The sequence below is a fragment of the Lutjanus erythropterus genome, chromosome 17 (genome assembly GCF_056507025.1).
Source record: "Lutjanus erythropterus isolate fLutEry1 chromosome 17, fLutEry1.hap2, whole genome shotgun sequence".
Taxonomy (NCBI): Eukaryota; Metazoa; Chordata; class Actinopteri; order Lutjaniformes; family Lutjanidae; genus Lutjanus; species Lutjanus erythropterus.
In genome coordinates this window covers 18,755,155-18,782,577 of record NC_139333.1, presented here as the reverse complement: position 1 = coordinate 18,782,577, position 27,423 = coordinate 18,755,155, and the positions used below count along the sequence as shown (strand labels likewise).

The 27,423-nt window shown below is 39.2% G+C and overlaps 2 protein-coding genes across 7 annotated transcripts in view; both read right to left on the bottom strand.

The window, feature by feature from the left end:
* Window positions 1-16,009, bottom strand: part of kat6b (K(lysine) acetyltransferase 6B) — a 33,148-nt gene extending 17,139 nt beyond the window's left edge. For 2 of the 5 annotated variants that reach the window (XM_084740012.1, XM_084740017.1), the window contains exons 1-6: window positions 14,412-14,556; window positions 12,046-12,907; window positions 6,079-6,187; window positions 2,528-2,643; window positions 2,222-2,303; window positions 1,593-1,722 (exon numbers count right to left, since the gene is read on the bottom strand). In XM_084740012.1, the coding sequence (XP_084596138.1) occupies window positions 1,593-1,722; window positions 2,222-2,303; window positions 2,528-2,643; window positions 6,079-6,187; window positions 12,046-12,666 (1,058 nt within the window). In that variant the 5' untranslated portion in view covers window positions 12,667-12,907; window positions 14,412-14,556. The other 3 variants (XM_084740013.1, XM_084740015.1, XM_084740014.1) reach the window with 3 other exon arrangements.
* A 4,852-nt stretch (window positions 16,010-20,861) lies between these two features.
* Window positions 20,862-27,423, bottom strand: part of adkb (adenosine kinase b) — a 146,846-nt gene continuing 140,284 nt past the window's right edge. For both annotated transcript variants that reach the window (XM_084740620.1, XM_084740621.1), the window contains exons 10-11: window positions 21,549-21,635; window positions 20,862-21,225 (exon numbers count right to left, since the gene is read on the bottom strand). In XM_084740620.1, coding sequence (XP_084596746.1) covers window positions 21,101-21,225; window positions 21,549-21,635 — 212 coding nt within the window. In that variant the 3' untranslated portion in view covers window positions 20,862-21,100. The remainder of the gene's footprint in view (window positions 21,226-21,548; window positions 21,636-27,423) is intronic.

Below are 27,423 nucleotides of genomic sequence, written 5' to 3'. Positions count from 1 at the left end.
CTTCTAGTAATTTTTACTCCACTGCATTTATCTGACATGTACAAGATACTGGAAAAGCATGTGATCAACTTCTAAAATATTATACATCAACTTAGCCACACTATACTGTATAAAGTTGTTAAACTTAGCTTCAACTCAAGCAGCTACAATATTAAAGTGCTGCTTACACATTCATGCATCAATTATGCATTATCTAAGGGGGCCTTCTGAATCATGAGTACTTTTACTTTTGATACTTTAATCACATTTTGCATAACTGAAACAAAAATAAAAACTCAACTTATGAAAAAGAAGAAAAAAAGAACAACAATATTGTGTACTTACAAAACTAACTAAAGTAAAATAAAAATATACAGAAAATGTCTTTGGTTTTAGTCTTTTGTAGTCTTGGTACATCTGTTTATTGAGACTGGGATGTCTACATGACTGTGAGTCAATTGTCTTCACAATGGGTTGTGTTTATATTGTAATAACTCCTTTGAACATCGAAAATATTTCCCCTGACGAATACACAGCATATTATAATAAAAAGAAACAAAAAGTTATACTGAAACCAATGAAAAGTAAACATTTCAAACAATAAAAACTAAAGTGAAATGAGCACATCCTCTCTTGAAAATAACTGAAACTAAACTCATTTGAAAACAAACATTAAAAGCGAAATAAAAATCAAAACTAATGAAAAATACACGACTATAACAACTCTGATCTGAGTACATTTCCATACCAGATCTCAAGAATCCTCTTTATTTCTGCACGAGTAACAGGTGTTTTTTGGGTGCAATCAACCCATTTTGCATTCAAAAAAGTTATAGTGTTAAGTTCAAACATGCTGCTGTAAATAAGAGCTCACTTATGTTGATGGAAAGATTTTACTGTTGCTTTTATTCACTTTGTGTGTTTTTCTTAGCTATAAAAATTAATACCAGTTTATAACAGCTTTAGGCGCATTTTAGTAATTGTGCCCATAATCTTACTCTGTTATTATAACATTTGCACCAAAGTAATTGCTCAGATCTGGAAACATGCAACATAACCCACAACAATAATAGTTAAAAGCTGAACCAGAGACTAGCAGGTTATCATTAATGGATTTTTGCAAAATTTGTGGTAATAATTTTATGGTTGAGCCAACCAGGGGTGTTTGTGTGACTTCTTTAGCAATTAAAGGTCCAGTGTGTTCAATTTACCAGGGTCTATTGGCAAAATATGGCAAAAATGTAATATAACATTCACAGATATATTTCCATTAGTGTATAATCACCTGAAAAGAAGGATTGTTGAGGTTTTGTGCCCTCAAAATGAGCCCTTTATATCTCTAAATTTTGAACCCCCATGTTTCTGCAGTGCCACAGAATGGACAAACCAAACACTGGCTTAAGAGAGCCTTTCGTGTTTTTCGCAGTTTTCGTGCCCACTGTAGTTTCTCCTGCACGAATAGGAGGGTGAGCATAGTTGGTTACAATCTACAACCTCACCACTAGATGCCACCAAATCCTACACCCGAGTCCTTTAATTTGGAGTACAATGAACACAGTGTTACTATTACCAATAGGAATTTCCTGCTAATATCCAGATTATTGCACACTTACATTCTTTGTTTGAGCTTATTTCTGGGCCTTCCGATTGGCTTTGCATATCGACGTTTGATCTGATCGGCTTTCTTGTGCAGCAGCTTCTTCCCATTCTCCTTCGGCCTGCACACTTGGCAGATCCAGGTTCCTGGAGGGTGTCCAAACACAGAGAGTACCGTTTGGGTGGGTTCATCAATTCAGAGGACATACAGTACATTCATTTGAAACATTTCCTTTAATACCGAGAGCTGGCGAGAATCCCACCAGCTCACAATGACAATCAATTACTCAGCACAAAGCGAAAATCCATAAGAAAAACATTGGGTCAATTCTCTGTCCAGTGGAATAGACTTCGTGTCAGCTTGTTGAGCAAAGCTATGTGACTTGTATGAATTGCCTGCCAAACGTCCTACTAGAGTACGTGCACCATCATTACAAGCCTCGCTGTAGGGTCAGTACTGTAATCCAGAGATAGCAAATCTCCCCGGGGATGCTGAAATAATTTGATATGCATGCAAAGCTCCTAATAAGCCACCGCTGCCTCTCTGTGTGCTGAGTGACAGCCCCATACGGCCGCGTGTGAAGAAAAGGCTTTGAAATGACAGCAGAGAGGGAAACAGAGAAGCCAGACAGTGTAAACACCTCACCTTTTGGCATTCTTGAAAGCGGCGGGTCGCAGCATTCCATGTGAAAGCCCCGATCACATGAATCGCAGAATAGCATCTCATCCTGAAAGGGAACAGCAGGCATGTGTGAGGGACGTCCCTGTTGCATACATGTAACACAACCCCCGTCATTTAAAGTCTTTTGGAAAAAATAAGCCCAATCGTGCACAAGAGAGGCTTTTACAAATCTGAGGGAAAACCAACAAATCCTCAGGGATGCACAAAATGAGATCTACCTCCAAGCCAACAACAGTGAAAATGTGAAGATGTATGCAACATTATACTTACAGCATTTTTGCCCTGTATTCGACAGGAGCTGCAGGTTTTGCATTCAATACACTGCCATCGTAATCTCTTCACATTTGAGGTTAATTCGGGGGAGAACTTCAGACATGATGGATGCCCTTTGGAAGCAATCAAAAATGCATATTATCATACACAATTTTGTTGCACTTTATTTTACAGCACAATAATAAGATGTAACAAGCAGTAGTTTGTATTGAATTTGACAAAAAATATAAATAATATGCTCTTTATTGTCAATAAACAAACATAGCTATACCCTAATTACACACTATAAACCAGTATACTAATACGATGTAACAAGCCGTACTTACTACATCTTGTATCGTATTCGACAAAAATCTGAAATAATCTGTTCTTTATTATACAGTATTGACCCTTTATTAGGATGTTCAATGTTGACCCTTTTTACACGGTAATAAGGGACACATTACAATAGAACTGTACTGTAAACTAAAGTGTTTTATTTCCCACTGTTAAACCCTTTTTTAGACTTTTAAGTTTACAGTCCAGTTCTATTTTAACGTGCCCCTAATTATGCAGTAATAAAGTCTAAAAAAGGTCTAGCAGTGGAAAATAATACACTTTAGTTTACAGTACAGTTCTGTGGTAATGTGTCTCTAATTACCCTCCATGAAAGTCTAATTGGAGTCTAATAAAGGGTCTAACACTGTCTAATAAAGAATATATTATATATAATTTGACACACAGCTCAGCTTGTTAGGTCTTATTAGTGCACCTTTAGGTATATATTATCTAATTAAGCTGCGTTTGCGTACTGACTAATATAGAAGCCATTATTTTTAGTTTCTCTGTTATCTGATACAAAGTACAGCTTGTTACGTCTTATTAGTGTACTGTCAAACAAAAGTGCAACCCACATTTCTACCAGTGTTGACTGTGTCACAGAGCCACTGTCAAGGCTTTGTATTTATACACACAGTAAGGTTAAATATTAACATATTACCTCATCAAAAACAATGGTGTGCCTGTGTGTCCGCAACACATTTCCCCCCTGCCACAAGTTGTGTCTAAAAACAGTATGATCAAACATCTGAGCCGCTAATTACAGATAATTTGATCTTAATGAGGCAGAAACAGTAGCAGCACTCATTCTAATGGAAGCCGATCCATGAAAGTCATGTAAAAGCTTGCCGTCTCCCTCACCCGGCTCCCTCTCATGGTTGTAAAACAGCTGTTTTACAGTGAGAGCACAATTTGTGTACACTACGAGCGGTTAATGAAAACCACCTCGACGCTACTTAGTCAAATTTGAGCTATAAAAATGTCACCAGGAGAACAATTCCTTACGGCATTTAAAATAATTGTTCAAACATAAATGACTCCTTGGCAAGAGGTAATTTTATGGGGGGTTAGCAGTTTTGTCTGGAACAAAAGAACAGTAAAGGAAATGCCACCAATCTGCAGCGGGAAAAGGGTTGATCTTTGATCTGCTGTGCCGGGTGCGCTCTATAAGAAGAATCTGAATTGAGGGAAAATGACTTGGGTGATTTCAGATTCTAACAGCCACTTATGGAGCATCTGCCCTTCTTGAGCCCACTGAGGGTTGCAAGCAATTTGGATCCCTCCAGCCACTCAATTTGAACATTGTTCTTCCATTAAATCCCTTTAAGGGAAGTGAAAAATGTGCAGCAAGAATGTGACATCTGCCTAACTGATGCTGAGAACTGCTGCTACAAGGGCTGGGTGTTATGACAGTACACCGAATACTGTGAGATGATAGAAATGTGTCAACAACCACAGCTTTTATGCACAACCTTTATACCACGGAAGCCTTGATATCTCTGGTTGTACAAGGTGCTTACAGGCAATTTTGTAAATAAATGAGCAGGAATGTGTTAAGAAAAAAATGGACTTGCTGAATTTTTGCATCACTGCGGTAAAGTATAGAGATTTTACAGATATTTCAGGCAAAACATAGTCATTTACATCTAGTGACACGAATACCAGAAAACACACTATGTAGAGCTAGGCAATATATTGATACTGTGATATGAGACTAGATATCTTAGATTTTCAATATCACTGTATCATGATATGTCAGACATGTTATCTTTTCCTGGTTTTAAAGGTTGCATTACAGTAATTTCTGAACTTACCAGACTGTACTAGTTATTCTATTATTTGCCTTTACCCAATTAGTCATTATATCCACATGACTGATGATTCACCTCTCAACAATATCGACAATGTTGTTTAAATGTCAATAGATTTCAATAGTGAGATATCTGGGTGAAAAAAAAAATCATATTAAACATCCTGATATTTAATATATTCATATCGCCCATCCATAACAGGTAGGAAGGCTTTATGAAAATTTGGATTTGTGGGATTTCTCTATCAGTACACTGATTTTTCATGTATTTCGGACAAAAAAAACAGACATTTTCATCTAGTTATATTGACATTTGGCCTTTTGAATTTCTAGAAAATGCACTATATCATGTTATTACTGATTCTAAATAATATTCTAAAGATACAGTGTCTCATTAGGACAGAGGAATAACTCAGTTTTATCATAGCATTAAAATTATATAATGCTTTCATGTTATATCTTTACAAAATGTAAAAATTGTGTGGTCCAAATGAATATGAATCCAAGCTACAAACAAATTTGTCTGATTTAATCTATATACAAAGATATCTCTGTGTAAATGCAGAATCTGCAGGCGAGGGACCAGATTTTGGTGTCAGAAGCGTTCTGTTTTCCGTTTGTAGGCCGCTTATAGTCTGAGTAGTTTGACCAAACCAGTTTGAGTGAGCTTTGGCTTTTAGCTTTTTCAATTTATTTGTATTTATATGCAGATATCTTTATAAAGATTAATTATTTTGTTGAAATTTCTCCATTCTGTCTTTGTTGTCGTTTGTGTAACAAACTGCTAATCAGACTGTAAACAAAAACCTACACACGGAGGAAAAGGTCTTTGCACAGATATCCTTTTTCCAAATATCTGCTGGCGATACCAGAAGCCCCGAAACATTGGCGGTTGCCCCCAGAGGCTAAATTATTGTCAGATGATAGCCGATGGGTTTCCAGATTGTGTCTGATTTAATGCAGAGCACTGCACTGAAAATAATATCTGACATTGGATTTTGCACATATATGCCAAATATTCTGAATAAAAATGGATGTTATGGAAACAGTGGCTTAAGGAGATGTGATGGCCAGTAATTCCCTCAAACTCTGCAACATTTTTGGGTTTTTTTGCTATTTTTTCACCTTTATTACTAAAGCAACCAATCTGTACTTAAATTTAACATTTTTTTTTAGTAGCAAAAAGTGAACTTAATCTTGCCACACAACCCTGTGTTGCATAATGAGAAAGAAATCTACCTTGAACCCTGTAAATATTGTAATGATCATTTTAATATCATTCAGCTATATTCCTCAATGAAGTCACACTGTTGCTAGTGAGCCTTTGCCAATATGCACATACAACGGTTTTGTCCAGACTAAATCATGTTATATCTTGTGAGAACATCCAAAATCTGAAGCGTTACACAAGGCGACTTACCACTGCTCCCACAGTCTGCACAGGACAGCAGCTCTTCTGGCCGCTTGTCCCGATTTGACTCTTTCGTTCCAAGACAGAAACTGCATATTGGGATGGGGTCGACCCGGAGCTGGGTGGGAACACAAACAGAGACAAACTGTTTAAAAACACAGAAACGGGCACAGGCTGTGTATGAAGTGCTTGAAAGCCTGTTTGTTTTCGGACATTTTATCCTGTCGGGATTTTGGAGATCACTGTGGACATATTGTTGGTTAAAGCAGGATGATAAAAAAAACTGTGTGTGATTTAATGAAACAGCCAGAAAAATATGAACTAGAAGCATAAGCTTGGAGAATGAAAAAAAGAGTCGACTTCTCACAGACTAGAAATGAATAATAAATGAATCTCATCCTCAGAGATATGCTGCGTTTGAGATCCACCTCCTTTATCCATTACATCTGAATGGGTAAGTGATCTTAGTAATCATAGTTTAAGGGCTTAATCCAATTCTTAAAGCTTGCACTCCAGTCTGAAAGGATTAACCAGCATGTAATCAAATTACCTCAATAATAAAACATGCTCTCATTGTTACCGCCATGATCCACTGTAAATGTTGCAAGTCTCAGAACAAACACTCATTTAAGGGCTTACGGTTAAGTTCAGAAGAAGTAAAATATGAGCTCAAGGTTTAAGAGGATTTCCCCATTGATCACTCACAATGAGGAGAGGCTGACTTCGCAGAGACTTAGCGTCATCTCTTCATAAAACCAGCCAGTCAAAACTTAACCAATCTCACAACCAGACTAAACTCACACTGACGTCATACGGCTCTCAGAAGGTGCACCTTAAAATATGAGATCATATACACAAGCCTCTAGAGGAGCATCAAACAAACTGCTGCCTCCTTCTCTGCTCAAGAGGAAGTTCTTAACGGAAAATAACACTCACAGGGTGTGACCATAAATAACCCACCTCATCATCAGTTTACACACTAAGGCCTCGTCAATTGACTGGAGCTTTGAAGGACACTCTAGGGATGCCCATAATTAGTTCCTGGTTTCTATGACGCAGATCAGCATCCTGACCTCGTCAAAATTTGTGACCTCCAAATCTCTACTGGTCGTGACCTCCTCCTGACCTACAGATGAATTAAAGGAGATCTTGTTTTTCATCTGTCAACAAACACAAGACAGGAGCATCCTCTCAACCTGCCACACCGTCCAAATGAACCCCCAGGGGGAAAAGCAGCAAGGATACAGAGGGGATTTGGTGATTGTTCCTGGCTGTTGTATCAATTAGTTGTTACGGTGAGGGGAAGCAGTTTACTGCCACATCAATGATTACTCTATTTTCCAACCTGCCAGGTCAATATTTGAAAGCAGGCACTGGCATTAGGAGCTGACTGCTGCTCACACAGCTGTGATTATGGACATAAAAATACTGAAATGCAACTGCACCTGTAGGATACAGTATAACAGTGTGTCTCAGGGTTAATCAGCGACTTTCATATGGTCCCATGTTATTGACGAAATATTTAAGCTAATGCATTTTTCTCTGCAACTGCAACTACTATAATCTTGTTTAACAGGTTATTTTCATTATCAAGTAATCTCTGATTATTGTCATGATTAATCATTTAGTGTATAAGATGTAAAAGACAAAGTGTGAAAAACGCTCATTGCAATTTCTGAGTCCAAAGTGTCGTCATCAAATTGCTCCTTTTATCCAAACAACTGTCCAAAACCCAAAGACTTCATTTACTGTCATAAATGACAAAGAAAATCAGCAAATCCTCACATTTAAGGAGCTAGAACCAGCAAATGTTTTACATTTGGGACTAAAAAATTACTCAAATGAGAATCCATAGTTGGCAACTAATCTTCTTTCAACTGTCTAATCAATTAATCTACTAATTGTTGCAGCTCTAGTACATTTTGCTCAGATTCAAGTTGGTCAGATCTGCAACTTCAACTACTACAGTCTTGTTGAACAGGCCTGGTTAAGTATTCTTATAATAATCCACACAATGCAGCTAGTGCTCAAACAAAAAGTTCAGGCAAAGTTCATGGCCAAGCCTTTTAATTTTGGAGAATTTATTAAGCATTCAAGTCATTTATCAAGCTGAAATATCAAACATTCTCTGGTTTCAGCTTGATTTCTCTGTTTTAATACCATTGTAAATTGATTATCTTTGGGTTTTAGACTGTTTGGACAACAGAACCAAATCAAAGATGAGAACCCTGAACTTGTAATGAACTGTTTTGTTTTGCTATCTTTTTTGCTACAACAATCTTGTTGAACACGCCTGTATAAGTATTTCTCTTCCCCAAATGCACAAGGCAACTAGTGCTAAAATGCAACAAAGTACAGACAGAAAATTATTGCAGAGATTTTTACTTTTTGAAGAATTTATTAACCATTTAGGTAATTTATCAAGCTAAAATGCCAAACATTCTCTGGTTTCAGCTCGACTTCTGTCTTAATATCATTGTAACTTGAATATATTTGGGGTTAAGGTTGCTGATTGGACATGAGACCCAAATCGAAGGCAAGACCTTTGGATCTTAGAACTTGTGATGAGGAGATTGGTTGTACTATATTCAGATATCAGGCCTGGTTGTAGGTATTCATCATAGTCCAATTGCACAATGCAACTAGTACTGAAACAAAAAAAAGTGCAGACAAAGTTTTTCGCCAAGATTTGTAGTTTTTGGAGAATGTATTAACCATTTAGGTCATTTATCAAGCTAAAATGCCAAACATTCTCTAGTTTCAGCTCCATTTCTCTGTTTTAATATCACTGTAAATTAAATATGTCTGGGTTTTAGACTGTTGAGCGGACAACAGAATCAAATCAAAGATGAGACCTTTAGTTCTTAGAACCTGTAATGAGCAGCTGCTATTTTCAGACATTCAGCCTGGTTACATGTATTCTTCACAATCAAAAGGCACAATGCAACTAGTTTTGAAACAAAGTGCAGACAAAATTTAGGCCTTCATTTTCTAGGAATGTATTAACCATTTAGGGCATTTATCAAGCTAAAATGCCAAACATTCTCTGGTTTATCCCCGTAGATTGAATATCTTTGGTCTTTGGACTGTTGATTGGACAACAAAATCAAATCCAAGATAAGACTTTTGGTTCTTGGAGCTTGTAATGAGAAATTTTGGTTTTACTATTTTACACAAACTAAACAAATAAGTGAAAAGATGAATCCATAATGAAAACAACTGTTAGTCGCAGCCTGACATATAATCCCAATGCTTAGCTTACTACACTGCAAAAGTCTAAGGCTCATCAAAGTTCACTCAGATAAATGGAGTTAGCAAAGTTAGCATTAGTCCTTGACAGTTCTAGGATACAACACTGTGGCTCAGTGATCAGTGCTATTCATTTTGTCTCTTGTTGTGGAAGACAAATTTGACAAGTTTTATATTTTGGAGAATGCATTAAGCATTTAGGTCATTTATCAAACTAAAACACCAAACACGCTCTGGTTTCAGCTCCATTTCTCTGTCATTCTTTGGGTTTTAGATGGTTGAGTCAATAACAGAACCAAATCAATTCTTAGAGCTTGTAATGAGCAGTTTTGTTTTTACTATTTTCAAACATCAGGCCTTGTTATGGCTATTCTTCATAATCCGAATACAAAATGCAACTAGTGCTGAAAACAACATGAAAAAAACTTCAGCTGCTGTCCTGCACATAACCCCAATGTTTTGCAAACGGAGCTGCAAAAAGTCTGTCAATTTAGGGCTCATCAAAGTTCAAATCACATTGGCTCAAGGCAGAGATAAATAGAGAAATGTTAGCTTTAGCCCTTGATCACAAGCCAGTCAATGTTATCACTGTTAAAAGATGCAGCCAAGGGCGTTTGAAAACAAGGCCTCAGTGTTGTGAGTACTTAAGAGCTGTTACTTCTTCTTTTTGTACAAAAAGTGCATGCGTGCCATTTTTAACCAACATAACTGAATAAACAAGTCTCTTGAAGGCCTTAAAACTCCAACTGGGGGTTAACAAACACTATAAATATGATTTCTGCAGGAGACTTATATAGATACAGGCAAGAAAACAAATGTAGGGAGCCTTAAATTAATAAGACATCACTGCTAAAATACAGCCTGTGCATGCAGCTGATGAAATACTCAGAGCTGATAGGCGAGTAAGTCTTCACTTCATAACATAGTCTCCACTAACTGCACTATGAAGTCTAATCCAGGAACTGGAGAAATAATTTCCATCAGAAATATTCTTTGGCCTGGTGAAACCAATAGCAATTTGCAGTCTGCAATCTGCACAGCACAAAAATGCAAAAAATCGAGAAACAAACACAGCTGAAGAGATGCTGATGATTTACTTGGGGATTCTAAATTAAGTACATTACAGGAAATTATGCTGCTTCAAAAGAGCAGGCTGTCCTGAGTGAGGGGGTGGGGTCCTATTAGAAAACTGCTGGTACAGAGAGTGAGAGAGAGCTCAAGTGGTTGCATAACGCAGCAGGAAAAAAAAACTCTCATTCCTTGCCTTTGTTCCTGCCAGAGTCTCTTCAGAATCTAATAAACTCTAAACCAAGACTGCTCTTTTTTACCTCAAAGTATCTCTTATTCTCACACACACGTTCTGCAACGACTGAACAGGCCGAGCTGTCTCATCCTTTGAAGTGAACGGCGGTAAACCTGGATCGGGCTAGGTGATGTCATCAGGCCGGGAGCAATAGGTTGAAATGTTCCAAATGGAAAACAGCAGGCCGTTCCTCAGCTATGAGAACCGTCGCAGGACACTGTGTCTCTAAACACTTCTCAGTTTCACTTTTGGCCTGACCACAGACACAGTCACAGTTGTGGCTGCAGTATCAAGGTGTCGCTTCCTGATTATTCACTGTGAAACTGGTGGGGAGGCAGGGTGACATCTCTATACCCTGATGCTGCTAGCCACTTCAGCTGCATAACTTGTGCATAAGCTATTAGACCACACTTCATCTTGATAAGCCTCAACACCACGATCTGCAAAAAGCCTTCACAACAAACTATTTAAATGACTGTACACGGCACTTTGGGGCCACACAAAGAAAACTATTTTCCATGAAACACCCTCCCGCGCCTGACAGTGTCTTAAAATTGCGATGCAAGTACAAAAACGCTGTAATTTTACAGGCATTTGTCTGCAGTGTGTGTTATAGCTAAGCACCAATAATAGAGACACGATCTCTGCAAACTATAAACCACCCCTGAGGTGTCAAAAGCAGCAGAAACAATGCAACCTGGAAGTTTGTTTATATGGTTTTATTTCCTCTCTGAGGCATCTCAGTTAGCACAAAGGTCATAATAACTACATGCAGTCTGAGAATATTCTGTCCTTCAGCTGCCATTTCTCAGCACTGTTTGTAAAGACTTATTTATGCTTATGCCCTGGTAAATTACCAATAAAATATCCCACATCTCTTCACTAATGCTTTGCTTCTCACAAGACAGCCAGCCACATCCCCTAAGGTCATTAGGCTAGAGTTACATAACCTGTGGGAAGCCTACAGCAGACTGCCTACCACACAGTCAGCATGACTTTCTGATTATCCAAGCTCTCTTATTATGGAGACCAAAAGCAACACAGCCCCAAGAGGACACACTCTAGATGGCGTTGTTTCTGACCTCACAAGCTAGAGTCCCAAAGATTAAGAGCACAGTCTTCAAATCCCTATCAAGCAAATTCTGCTCAGTGGAGGCCCAAACTTTCCTTCCCTCCGTCAGAGATGATATCATGGAAATGCCACTGTTAAAGTTCCTAATAGGTCCCTAGTTCTTGCACAACAAAGCTTTACTACATGATAGAAAAAGCTGAAATCAATAGCATTAATACTTGACATAAATAACAAGAATATTTTGGCATGAATTTTGCTACTTCCTCATTCGTGAGAGCAGCATAAGACAGACCAAAGTCCAGGGTAACATAAGGTGAAAAGAGAGAGAATGCAGAGGCCAAGGTGTGAGTACCTGGTCTCGCTCATGTGGGAGGAGTGTCACTGATGACAGGACCAAGGGGGAAGCACTTGGACACCTGGCGCCCCTTCCCTCTGCACTGCCAAGGCTGAGCTTATACCGTGGGCCATTTTTTAACAACCTGCCGTTGTTAACCGACCGCTTGGCTGCCAGCCGTAACCTCTGCCGGAAAGCAGGGTTATCAACAATATTCGAGAGGTCGTCCTGGTTCCTCAGGTACCTCTCGATGTTCTTTAGCGAGGAGCCATGGGTATCATCCAGGCCCTCGATGGCCCTCTTAAGTATTTTATTCCAATCAATATGGCGCAGATCGCTTGAATTCCATATAGATTCCTTTGATGGCACAGATGCGTTTGCAGGCGGCGGGATTGATCCAACTCTCCCGGGATTTCCTGGGTCCTTGTAGGAGGCGCTCCCCTTATTTGTAACCTTGAGAATAGAGCCATCATGAACACTTAATTCCAACTGCTCAAGGACGGTCTTCTTGTCCAGTCCATGCGATGTGGCCACCGCATGACAGATTCTCTCCTCCGAGGGCCTCTGCTTTTGCCTTTTGATTTTCTGTATTGCTTCAAGAATCCACTCCGTGTACAGAGGGTTTGCAAGTTTTACCATGGTTGAACAATTACACTCACAAAAATGTGATCCATACAGGTTCCCCCTTTCTGCTGCTGAACACTGGGTACATCCACATCCTTAATAAGGTCAAAAAGTTATTTTCCACGCTGGCATCCACATATTTCTTCTCAATCCTGGGTGTCCGACATTGAACTTGAGGAAAAGTTGGCACGAATAAATTCCACAATGGTAGTTACCAGCTGACTTGGAGCTTTGTTTATTTAATCCCAGATCAAATCTAAAAAGGAAAAAGAGAAAACAAATTGGTCAAATATATTTGTCATTTACAACCTTTACTGTAATTGCAAGTAGGGATGTCCCAGTACAACTTTTTCACTTCCGATACGATACCAATATTTCAGCCTTGAGTATTGGCCGATACGTTAGAAAAGGCTTGATCAAGTGATGTTACTCAAACAGAGAACAACAGTCAGCAACCAGAGTCACCTATGGATAGAAGTGCTGGAGCGGAAAATGGACTGCTTATCGGAGTGCTTATATCGGAGATTTTAGATGCAGTCCGATAAAATCCGATACTCGTTTTTTGGCTGATATCGGACCAATATCCGATATATCAATATTGGATCGGGACATCCCTGATTGCAAGTAGAGCCTGAAGGATACTGAATATTTGGGGCCGATACCAATCCTAGGGAGTTTAACAATTCCAATATTAATATATCTGCCAACATTCTTTATACAGAATATAATGTACAGAATACAGAATATATACGGAAACACATAACAGAACAAAAAATATGTAAAAGAGGGAAGATATTTTACAGCTTAACAATAATCACTGTTATACAGGGCACTGTAAAAGTAAACTTTTTAATAACTATAAATAACTTTAAAGAAAAAAACACAAATAAAATAAAATGTATATATATATTAAACCTGAATCGGCTAACAAATAAAAACAATCTGCATTATGTTCTGTTCATAACAGACACGATATCTGCAAATACCAATATAAATCAATATAGCTGTGATAGGCCAATATGAGGCTGATAATATCGGCCGACTGAGATATCTGTCAGGCTCCATTTACAACCTCTACAGTAACTGCCAGTTATTTCCTCTAATTCACACTCTATAAACTAGCTTTTAGCATGCTGGATGTAGACAAACTAAACTAGAGGAATGCAGGACTTTTAAATGTGTTAAAACATGAGAAACAGATGGATAAAAACAGATGCAGGAGCTGTCATGGCTGCTAAAGAAATTCGAGTGACTTAATCCACAGTCTGACAACATAATCCACACACCAAAGCAAATGTCCATGTCAAAAAGACACTGTGTGGTAAGAGTTATAAGTTTCCACGCAATGTCAGTAAGCTAGAAACTTCTACCGAGTTCTGGAAAAGTATACACAGCCTCCACGACACATACATATTTTCGGTTCCGCCATGAAAACAACCCCCAACAAGTTCACATTTATTTCTGCAACACCTAAATTCCAAAACGTCACCGTAACATTCCGTTTTCCAACACACACAGACTGACAAGAAAAGCACATATAAGGAGATGGAACGTAAAGTTTAACCGTTAGTTGTCCGCACGCCACTTTTGACAGCTCGACGTCCGCAGCGACCGACTGATCAGCGCCGAGCGTTAATGACAGATGCATAATCAATGCTCGATACTTCCTGACAACTGCCGTTAGACGTTCGAGGCACGTCTGCAAACAACCGCCGAGCCGTTTCGCCGAGGAACGAACCGTTAATAACTGTGCAACAAACCTAGAGTTGTGTTCCGCTGAGTTGAGCAGATAAATGACAGTGTTGCCAGCATTACTGATGTCACCTAAACAGTCGCCATTTTGTTACAATGTTGTAGTTTACATGAATCCGACATGACGCTGATTACAATCCAATGGAGTCTCATTAAACCTTACCTACACTAATGTGCCCTCCCTAGCAACTTCAATATTGGCTGTAAAGACAAGATCCGATTTCTGGTTTGATAAAGCACATGTCAATCTTTATGTATGAGCTCACTCTAAGAGGCACGGCACTGGCTGTATGATCTGTCACTTCACTCAATTGACCCGCCTCTTAAGGTGCCTTCAGTGATGAATTGATATCATTTACCACCAACACTCATAATATCTCAACTTATAGCTCCAACCGCGGCGACAGGATATTATTAAGTCATAAATACGCTATAACAGACGTAAACTGGCTGAGTAACGATTAAACGAGATAAATATTTAACCTCATTTGCAAAGCGTTTAACACCGGCCCACCTTTACTTAGATTCCTCCTTGAAACAGTTGGTTACACTTGAAAGTGATTTGGAACATTTTAGACTTTAATTGGCTGTTTGTTAAATCTATCATTTCTTTGCATAAAACCCGCAAAGGCTCATTTAAAGTGGCACACATTACATATTTCATCAATTCCAGGTAGCATATTCAAGACTCCTGCAGGCTAAAATGTGTCTAAGCTATCGCCTTTCCCCCCTCTTTTATCTTCCTCCCTTTTCATTATTTCCCCGAGAGGAGCCGTAATTCTCCTGATATTTAACATTTAAACTACGTGACGTTCAATCGGAGGCGATAAATAAAGCTTAAAAGTAGGTTTTTTTTCCTGCCCGCTTCGCTCACACGTCTTGCCAAGCGAAATTATTAACGTCCTGTGTTGCGCTGTGCAATGATGGCATGACCTCTTTATCACCATTAACTATCAAATATCTCCAATGAGGGAAAAATAGTGAGCCCTGGAGAGCAAAAAGAGACGTTCAGGGGGGAATACAAGTTAACACGACTGCTGGGAGAGTAGCCCCTTCATCACTGCTTCTCAATTATGTATCGCTAGTTTCTTTAGCTCCCATTTCTCAGCTTCAGCTCCGCTCTCGTTTTCCATATTTTATTAGGAAATGATACACAGCCTCCTTGGTATTTCCACAGCGTTTTGTTATTACACAAACAGACCTACCTATCTATGTAATGTTGCCGCCGCCGTGGGCGATAATTCAGGCACAAGAAATTTAACCACCAAGTTTCATGCAAGGATGAACATATAAGTAGTATGAAAGAAGCAGAAAAAAAGAAAACGAGGGCACAGGCTACCGTAAATATTTGCTGGTTAGTTTACCTCTTCAAGTTTTTCCCCCCCTCGGATACTCCTCTTCATTATCGGGGAAACGTCGAAGGATAAATGTGCGCCGACATATCCGAGCGATTTCGTGGGATTTGATCTCTTTAAAACGAAGGCTGAAAAGCTTGCGCCGAGACATGGAGAGGACCTGATAACAACTAATTGAAAGGTTAATCTACATAGCAGCCTGTGACAAAGTGGTACCCTCCCCCTTCTTCTTCTTCCACTGTAGACATCCCTACTTCAGTGTAGTGGAGCGGACCGTCGCCCCTTTAGTGCGCTCCTACAATGATATTGTCAATTTCACTTTTTTCCCCCCTCCATCAACATGTCCAGAGATGAGCTAAGAGAAACATTTTTACACTTCACATTTTTTTTTTTTTTTTTTTTTTTTTGGTGGATTAGTCTTTCATGTCATAACACCCCTATTAACATTTATTCCCTATGGGCATTTTTAACTTCCATTGATGTGCTGTAGATATAACCTCAAATGTGATTGATTCTGACATAAACACATAAATCCACACTTTTATTTTGAAAAATGAGCTAAATCTCGCACTGCGTGGCCAATTCCACCCAGGGCAGTGTGGGATATTATACACTAACACCCTAATCTGCTAATTAACTTCACCATGCCTAAGGAAGAGCAATAGTTGTTAGCAATAATGTAGATCATTAAATTGTCAAGTCTTTAGATTTGCGCTCCCCTCGCTCATTCACCAACTCTTTAGCAGCATTAGAAATGCCAGAAAGCTCATTTTTCATGCAGTAATACAGATGTAATTAGAGAGATAATTGGTAACTTCCCCATCAGATTATAAACACACGCTGTACTGTACAGGCAGCTTTAAAGAGATCTCAAATGAAAACATTGAACCCTTGTAAAAAGACATATTTTCATGTGTAATTTGCATTCATTTCATTCAGGTGTTAATAGTCTTGTCATTATGCTCTATCTTCATCAGATGCTCTTCTTATTATCTTGACAACCTTATTGATGTTTTCCATTTACCTGTATGTCTTCGCCCCTATTTACAGTGTTAATATTGACATTTTAGTGCAATCTACCCACTGATCGTTTGCAGTAAATGTGTACAAATCATGGTTATTTCTTTTTGTTTAAAGCAGGTGAGATGTGAATAACGGGGGACTCCGATTTGATGCGTTCAGGACTGGTGTCACGATGGAGGCGCTGACCAAACCTGCCTGTGTCTGGTTTTAATGAATGCCACCCTGGGCCCCAGCAGGTCCTCCACTGCTGCATGGGTCCAGGGATAATTTGAATTGGAGCATGTGCCATTGCAATCTGCCCATCCCCCTCCTCAATCCCTGCCAACTGCCACACTGGTGTTCACAAACACTGCTGCCCATCTGCGGGGCAAAACACTGGCCAGGGCCCCAGTTACTCCTTTGCCTCGCATTCAGAAAAATATATTCTGGTCGTGAACTCACTTTTGTAGGCAAATATCACAAAGTCAAGTTCTCTTCTCTCTCCCTACTTCAAAGTCGTTAACAGCATATTTAACTCAAAACAGTAAATGAAAAGAGATTTTGTAGATTGCTGCTACACAATAAAAGCAGCATTAAACATTTTCGAAATGCCTTGGGCTAAACAACTAGCTTACAAAACAGATAGCATAGTATTGCAAAAAACAGTAAATTAAATGCACAGATTTTATGTTTGTTTTTCCACCTCTTGCATTCATCGAGCAAAGCAAAAGTTTAGCTGGAAAAGTGAGAAAAGTACATTTAGTAGTTTCCTTATTGTGGCAGGCATTCTCATTACTTGATCATGGCTCCCTCTTTTTGTGTTTGTGTTTTGCCATCTGTCATCTTGAGAGGCAAATGAACCAGCTGCCATGGAGTGTGATCTTGCCCAATCAGAAATGTGGTCCTTTTCAAAGCGCATCTGTGTGAAACCTTAAAAAATGCTGATGAAAAAAAAGTGTCTCAAAGTTGTTAATAACATTTTGGCTGGAGAATGTTTTCACCTAGACGCCCCCGATTAGCATAAATGCATAAACTATGCCTCATTACAGAAAACAGAGCTCTTGCGCAGGCAGGGAGTGTAAAAACTGGATTCCTCCTGACATGCTCGGAGAAAATAAAAGAAAATATGATGTAACAGGTTGTTCTATGGGAACAAAAAATGTTATTCTCAATCACACTTCCTTTGTAGAACAGATGAGTGTTGAATTGTTTTCCACAAAACACTTGAGACACTGCCCAACACTTCTGCTGGCCCACAGACAGTGAGAGGAGGAGGGGGGGGGGGGCGACAGGGGAGGGGCCTCCCTCTGATCCTCGTCTCCAACCCCCAGCGACAGCACAGCTGGGTACGAAGGATCAGCCTAATTTTCAGGTCCCTCTAATGATCGCCAAGAAGAGCAACCACTAATCCCTTAACTGAGAAAAATGATCTCCTGTAGCCCTGCAGTGCAGCCCCAGACCCCAGAGTCCAGTTAGGACCCAACAGGCATGAGTGTGAGTGACTGAGCGGAGCCAGGACACCAGGCTGGTGCTGGTCCCCCGCCCCCCTGTCCCCTCCATAATGGAGGGTGTTGAGCTGTCCAAAAGTGATTAGCATGAGGGAGCCTCTGGCTGATTAAATAATGGGGAAATATACAAATTCTGTGTGTTACAGCACCGCTTTTGCATTTCCAAACTTCAACTGCTGGTGAAACAAATCATGTCAAAACCGACTTGGTGTTGGTGTAGAAGTATATCTGTACGATGAGTTTGATATTGTTTTATTTGTGTAATAACAAAACACATTCTTTCCAGTTTGTCCCGTTACAACTGCCACTTTTGAAGCCACCCATAATGGCGCCCCATCCAGAATTTCTGCCCAATGACAGCTGAATATTAAAGGAACACTCAGCTGAAAATGTACCACATTCGTTAAAAATATAAACACAATAGTTGTTTTTGCTCCCTTTTTCATGAGAAAAGATCTAAGACTTCTTCTACGTACACAAAAGGCTTACTTCTCTCAAATTTTGTTCACAAATTTGTCAAGATTTGTGTTAGTGAGCCCTTCTACTGGGATTATTTCCCAATATAATCCATCCACATGACAGCAGGATGAATTCACAGGTGTCCCTTGGACAATAAAAGGTCACTTGAAAATGTACAGTTTGATCTTGAAAAAAGGCACTAAGGCTATTTCACACAGGGCTACAGATACCATTTTGTCCCAGGAGGGCAAAGTCTTGACCCGCCCTACTATGGCTTACCCTAACCCTAACTAATAACTCCTCATGGCTAACCAACCCAAGCAATGAAGGCAACAAGTACTAGCCAGTCATAGGCTGGGTCATAGGATTTTTTTCTCCCAGGAGGGCAAAGTCATGACCGCCCTACTCTACCTCTGCCTGGCTTACCCTGAAAGTCTTACCCTAACCCTAACCAATCACTCCTCATGTCTAAATTTAACCAACCCAACCAACAAAGACAACAAGTTCTAGTCAATCAGAGACATAGGAATAACGTTTTCTTCCCAGGAGGGCAAAGTCATGACCTGCTCTGCCTGTGATTGGCTAAGACTTGTTGTTTTTGTAGGTTTGGGAGGTTAGGTTTAGGCATGATGAGTGACTTTGTGTGGTTAGGGTTAGAATATCAGGTTAAGCCAATCAGAGGCAGAGTAGGGTGGGTCATGACTTTGCCCTTCTGGGAAAATGTGTGGTATTTGTAGCCCTATGTGAAATAGCCACAGTTCAGTGCCCAAGGATAAAACTGCACATTTTAGTGTGTCCTTTTGTTGTGTCCGCTCCAAACCACACCTGTGCAATAATTATGCTGTTTAATCAGCATCTCTATATGCCATTTGTCAGGTGGATGGATTATTTTGACAAAGAAGACATGCTTATTAACACACATTTCTCCAAACTTGTGAACAAAATTTGAGAGAAATAAACCTTTTGTGTGCAGAGGAAAAGTCCTGGATCTCTTACTTCAGCTCATGAAAAATGGGAGCAAAAACCAAAGTGTTACGTTTATATTTTTGTTGAGTATATTTTATAGTACATAAGTATCACAACTCTCATCGCCTGCAGGCTTGAGGAAGGCTCTAAAAAGTTTGTAGCTTGCTGCTTTGTGAAGGATGGCACTCATAGTTTACACTAAATACACCACTTCTGTGTCACGCTACTGCCAGCTCATAGCTCAGAGGCTCCAATGGAAGTAGTGTAATTAGCAATTTATTGGCAAAGTGATAATTGTTTGGAAAACAGTCAGAATGAGGATCAACAGTGAATAAAAGTGGATTGTGCAGCAGGAATGGTTTGAGAAGTTTCTACAGACGTATAAATAAGTTTTTTGGCCATGACTCTGGGTCATCGCTAGAATCGATTGTAACTCGAAGCTGACTACAGCTGCCATCCCTCGTGAAGGAGCAAACAATAAACTTTTTGGAGCCACATGTCCACAGAAACTTTTCAAACCTATCCTGCAGGATAATGCACTTCTCCACCACTGACCCATTTCTTCAATATGATCCAAAATATCATCGCAGCACAAATATACCACTAAAAACACTACTTCCAGCAAAGCTTCAGAGCAATGAGGAGGTGATCCTGGGGCACAGAACTAGAGTTCAGCTCTGTTGTGGATATCCTGAGAACATATGAATCAATGACGGAGAACTTTCTGCACATGTGGTGATACATTTTGACACATTTTTCTCCACCTATCACACCTTCAGGCATGGACAGACTATGAGACACTGGGCCCCTGGGCACAGATATGTAAAAGGCCCCATCATCTCTCTGACATAGGAGCAAAACTTTGTGGTTGTTTTGCCTCTTTTTGTAGTCGTTCTGCATCACTTTATGGTAATTTTTTGTCCTTTATGGTCACCTGCTGTCTCTTTGTAGTTATTTTGTTTCTCTTTGTTGTCGTGGCTAATTTTTGTTGTCAGTTGGGGGTCATGTTTTATCTCCCTGTGGTCATTACGTGTCTCTTTGTCATCGATTTGTGTCCCTTAGAGCAACATTTTGCAGGTGAAGCCCAGGGGCCCCTGGGCCTGTGCTCGGTAGGCCTATACGGTAATCCATCCATGCGTACAGGCATTCAGTTTCTGGTACTCAAAAAGATTTTCAGCAGAATGCTCCTTTAACATAACCATATCATTCAAATATTTGATTACACTGTTTGAATTGTATTAAAACATCTGAGTTGCTTATTGGAGCTTGAGAAAATATTCAAGCTGCAGCACTTAGTCCCATGCAGTCAGTTATTGTAAATAGAAAAAATGTACACAAAATCCTGAAGCATACATATACAAGTATCTTGTGAAAAAGACAAATATGTGACAAATGTGCTCGGATGCATCAGTGAAAGTCTGGCTTCTCTGGGAAGGTGCATCCGACCCGTCTGATGATGACGTTGGCGGCGTAGTGTCCTGCCCGGATGCACTCCTCCAACGCCTGCTCTTGGACCAAGGCAGAGAGGAACCCTGGGTAGACAGAAGAGCAGAGGTCAACCTGTAACCATCCATCACCTCCAAAAATTGTTTGGGGAGCAGTTAGCGTTAATGTGAGCCGGGTATTAATGGTTTCTGAGAAAAGAGGACAATGCTGTTTCATCCTCAACAGGACCCAGATGATGACTGTTTTATGTGGTGCTATGATAAGCTCATACAGAGTGAAAACAGCAGGCTAAATGTCACGCTCATATAATCTGGAGACATTACTATGTTACATAGTTGGCTGGTATCAAAGGTTAATTGGGAATGTACACAGAAATCAAGCTGTGTGGAAGATGATTTTCATGCCGTACCTCCCACAAAGGCATCTCCCGCTCCGTTTGTGTCCACAATGTCATTCTGGTCGATGTCCAAAACGGGGAACATGGTCACCCTCTCACCTGTGGTCGAGACACAGCAGAGCTGTTAATTAAAGTGTAACACCAACTTCCCATCAACAAGTTTTGCCTTATTACTGCTTTGATTCTAACTTGATATTAAAGACGCCATAGGTCATTCACACAGTAAGGCTTTGTTATAATTGGATATAGTTGGTCATTTGATTTTAGCCCTTCAGCATGTTTTTTTTTTTTTTTGGCTAATTAATGGCGTAAAATAGAGGATTATGACTTACAGTACATATGTACTAGATAATTAGTGTTGCTTAACAGTTAAAGCTGGGTAGGTTTATTTTTAGTGTCAGTGGGCAGAAGTTTCATAATAACTTTTAAGCATAATGTAATTCAAGTGGTCTGAGAGACAACTAGACTTCCGCTCCTCCTCTTGGCTTTGTTTTCAGGCTTTAGAAAATCAAGCCTGTGATGTGAGACTTTGGCCAATCACAGGTTCATGAGATAATTGATTGCTGAGTCTTGTTCTCAAAAGTCAGCATCTGATTATACTTCTTCAGAATTGCTTGCTGCATCTTGCTGCAGGAACTCAAAGCTAGTCATCAAGGAAGTCAAAGTAAAAAAAAAAAAATTGCGACAGGAAATAGTACAGGAAACCTTGTCTAGCGTCCTTATGGTCACCAAAGCTGAATATTGCTGATTTTTGTTTTTGATATTTTGAAGTTTCTGAAGCTATGAACCCCGCAAGGTTTGAAAGACAAATATATGAATCTGAAATTATATAGCAGGGCAAAAAAAATACAACTGTACTAATTTCTCAAATGTCTCATTGGACTCCTAATGATTAGTTTGCATTAGCCACACTAGCGGCTCTGTAGGCAATGTGGGTCTGTTAACAGAGCCTATTAACTATTTATTAACTATTCATGGTCCACAGTGGAAGAACACTAATGATGTTGGTGATCCCCGACTTTTCCTATAGTGCCTATACTATGAATTTGACATTCATGGTTTTGAGTCTCTGAACTATTGGATGCACTGCTATGAAATTTGGTAGAGACCAGAGTATTATCATGTCAGGTTTGTTGAATACTTTGATTTCTGAGAAAGAAAGAAAAAAAAAAAACTGTAAAACAAATAACATTCCCATCAGCCTCAGCTGTACTTGTGTTGAGTGCTAAATAGCAAACATAAGCACACTAACATACTAAACTAAGTTCACACTACAGGACTGTAGCTGGGATTTTCCAGACGCAGACAAAAGTGCAGATCTGAGGCAAACTGGTAGCTTGGCGCTTGCAAATCGGTGCTCGATTGCTTTTGAGAGCTTGTCGAAACCTTGCCCAAAGATAGACCACAATAGCAACTATTTTAGCTAATTGTTATATTTATGTATGTTTATGTTATGCACAGATTCTCAGGTTATGTTGTTTTATGTTGCATAGTTATGTCTTTGGACTGTCTTTTGTTTTTACCTGCTTACTTGTGTAACGGTCGCACCATAGACTCTGAATCTGATTAATGCCCAGAACAAGTTCACTGAATCAAAGATGGCTTCTTCAGATTTGTTCGATCAACAGTACAAAAACAAAATATGTAGAATATTTGAGAAGCTGTAATCAGTGAATGTTTTGCATTTTTGCATGATTAACAACAAAAAGCTAACAAATTCTGAAAATTGTTATGTTCTTCTGACTGACAAACGGATTATTTCACTGTCGTTTCAGAACAATTGACTGGGCAAATTAGATGTTAATCTAAGGGACACTTCTGTAACCAAAATACTGCAATGTCCTGCAGTGGGCTTGAATAAATTTACCAAAAGCAACACATGATCAAATGCAAAAACCCTCAACATCTCTAACGCTTTAGGTGAGTGCTCTGATAAATTAAAAACAATGCGAGAACAGTTAATGTAAGTGGTTTCAGTTCAAAATGGAATCCATTAAATGAGGCTCTCTTTATTATCTTCAGTGGATTATATTGCTTCAATTATCAGTAGCATATGCACTTCAAAGAGACTTCCAGTTTAAAGGGAGAGGGGGAAAAAAGAAACAAAAAATCTACCAGATGACAAAGTCTGGAGGTGTAGAGTGACATTAAATCAGCAACTTATGTCAGAACAATCTAAACCACACACACAATCTTCAAACAATCTGAGGGCTCTGGTGCCGACATGAACCTTCAAAAAGGTGCAGGAGACAAAAGACTGACATGTGGATAAAAGGAACACGAGGAGGCTGACAGACCTCTTATTGAGAAAAAAAGGCTGGAGTTTAAGAAGAACATGAGAAAAAAAAAATCTACAAAAAAGTTGTTTAATGAGGCTCCCTGCTAATCTAACAACGGCTCACAGAATATCTGAGCTGCAGATAAGACACCCCGCCTTATTAATTTTTGAATACATTTCTGTCCTTGTCTTACAGGGTAAAATATACACAACCTGCAGCTGAACATATGTTCAACACATGATGTCGAGGAAATGACTGTAAAATATACCGACTGTGGGAGAAACTCCATCAAAATGACATCTAACAGAGCCGAAAGTGACTGCATCACAGGCCAGATACTGAAGATATATCAGATGAAGAGATAGATTATGTTTTCATAATGACACATTTTCTCTTTAAAAGAAAAAAGCAGGTGATTGTCACTTTGATAATAAATTACAATAAGACAAGAATCCTTTTAGGATCAGCTAATTAGCAGCATAACGACTTCGCTTAATTAATGCCACAGATGAAGAATCCTCCTCCCTCTTGAAACGATTAACCGCAAAGGAAAATGTGCTAACAATAAATCACAGTTTGTCAGTTATTCCACAGTCAAGAAACTAGACTCGTTAGATGTGGTCGTGCTTATGTGATGCACTTTGCGGCTATAAAACCGGATGTTTTAACATCTGAAGCCGCTGCACTTGTTCAGCACAGATTCTGTTGTTCATTAGAGCCGATAAATCAAATATAAATAACTTAGTAAATATGCGTTTGGTTGTTAAAAAATGGTCTCCAGTGTGGGTGTCAGATGGTTAGAAACTTGCAACCAGGTAACTTCTCACATAAAGTGATGCTCATCTTTGTGATAACACTACATCCAGAGGTGTTAGAATTCACTGAACAAATCTGAATCTGTGAAGACTTTTTGTTATGTTGTGATAATTACGACTTCTGGATTTGGATTTCTCATTAAAATACTTTAAATTCACATGGAATTAGACGACTCTTTTTATCATAGTCTAACATGCATCAGGTTGTTCTTTTTATGTCTTTGTCCTTTGATTCCACTCCTTCAAGAAAATCATCATCTTTTGTATTTTTTCCACAGAAGCTAACCATTTTTACCAAATTAGTATATTTAGCCATTTTTACCAATCACTGCCATTTTCTGTATAAAGTAATATGAATTTTGAACAAATTTATGAACTAAAGTCACATAAAATCCAGCCTCAGTCTATTGTCCATGTAATGCCAGAATATAAAAAAATACACATTTCTTCTGGCCTGTATTACTGTTTATCCATGTAGATTGTTTTGGTGTCAGTTGTCAAGTTTTGGAGATATTGGCTGTGGAGATATGTCTGCCGTCTCTTGAATATACTGGAACTAGATGGCACTCTGCTTGTGATGCTTAAAAGCTCCAAAAAAATACATTTGAAAAACTCAACAGCTATGTCTCTTTCCAGAAATCATGACCCAGTTACTCAAAATAATCCACAGACCTTGTTGTGAGCAGCTTCATGTAGGAACTATTTTCTTTTCCACAAAACTGCACTCACCAACAGCATCTCTGCACAAAAGGAAACGTGCATCTACTCCTGGACGAGAGGCTCGTGCTTGTGTCAACGCGGTTTGTTAATATTATGAGCGTCTTCCTCGGCTGAGTTGTAACCTCTCGGCCATGAGAAGGTGGCACTTTGAGCACCAGTTCCATAGTATTTGTGAGAAACTCTGCAACTCACTACAGGCAGGAGGGAAAAAATTGAGGCTGCAACTTCCCTTAAATAATTATGTTGCTTTACAGCTCACTTATTAAATAGCAGTGTCGGTTGGTCCTCCACTTTGGTCCTGACTGAATTATCTCAACAGCTACTGGATGGAGCGCTGTGGTTCCCAGACAATAAATCCTGATAACACTGGTGACTTCCAGGGCAATCAGCAGGTCAGATTCTTACTTTGAGTCAATACCTGCAAAGATAATCACATTCCCATCAGCCTCTGCTGTACTTTGTGTTAAGTTTTAATTAGCAGTGATAGCATGCTAACACTCTAAATTAACATTACCTGCTAAACAACATGTTAGCACGCAGACATGAGAATTTACAGTGTCTCAAAGCACTGCTATGCCTCGGTACGGACTCTCAGAACCACTAGCATGCCTGCAGACTTTTACTGTTTAAAGGGACAGTTCACCCCAAGTTTTGGTGATATGGGCTGTTCAAATGTATTTTGAGCACCGCAAGCTGAGTACCGTCTAGTTCCATTATAATCAAGAGTTGGCCATTTTTTAGCCATGCTAGCAGCTGGTTGGTTTATTCTTCAGTCCACCACTTCAGTCCAGACTGAAATATCTTAAAAACTTTGGTTTATGACACCATACCTGCAAAACTAATCATATTCCCTCAGCTGTACTTTTGTAATGTACTTTTTGGTGTTTTGAACAAAACAATCTGGCTGCCATCTTAGTTCTATTATATTCAAGAGCCGGCAGGCATCTCACACCAATGTAGATGGATAAATTGCACAACAGGCTGAGGGAAAGATAAGTATTTTTGATTCTGGGGTGAGCTGTCCCTTAAACTATTAAGTCAGTTTTTTTTATATAGCTCAAACTCGCCAAGTTGCCAGTGGCTTTACAATCTGTACAACATACAGCACCCTCTATCTTTAGACTATCCTTAGACCTGCAGTTTACAAAATTATACAGAAACTGACAAAATTAGGGCAATTTTCTTTAAAAAGTTACTGCAATTTCATTCATTTTGGCCACAAATCAGGTACACTGAGGCATTTGAGCTCGTATCTTGATATTTTGGTGATTTTTGAATATGACAACACAGAGAGATTTTTTTTTTTTAATTCTTCAAGTTTTTTTGTAAACATGTTTATGTGAAAATGTGAATTTGAATTTTCAGCCCCTAAGAGACATAGCCTACTCTTTAACATTTCTGACTGATCAGTTCACTGTGGGCGGCGTGATGTTGTCGACGGCATACAGAACTTTCTGAGCAGTGTCTCTAGAATCACGGCACAACAGACATCCAATATTTCTCTTCCTTCAACCATCAGGGCCAAAGTTTGTGCTCTGCTGCTCGGGGGAAAGTTCACATAACCTCATTGATGCAAATTATTAAATTTGACTGACATGTTAACTCAAGTTACAGTCCAACAGCTCCCCAGCCGTCTGTAACAGAGATCCAACTGGCAAAAATGGCAACAATAATAAAAAAAAAAAAAACTCCTGCCAAAATACTCAAACTCTTGTTGTTACTGGCTTGTTGAGCGTCTGAAAACATCACATCACTGAATTCACTCCACATTTCACTGTAATGAGATCGGCAACATTATTTTCAATCAATCAAAACTCTGCTGTACTTTTTTGTTATAAACTGTTATACTTTAACATATTCTTGTGCCTAGAGTTTGGTTTGACAAAATGAGTGAAGCAGCAGATTGGTGGTGAATAAAGTATGTGGGAGTGTAGTATGGCTGTGCTTTGACAGGTAACCTGCAACAGAGGAAGAAAAAAAAAAACTGTGAGAAAAAATTCGAAGGAGCTGAAATACTTTCCTTCGAGTAAGCTATAATTGTGGTGCTTTTGTTAATTCGCTCTTCATAATTCC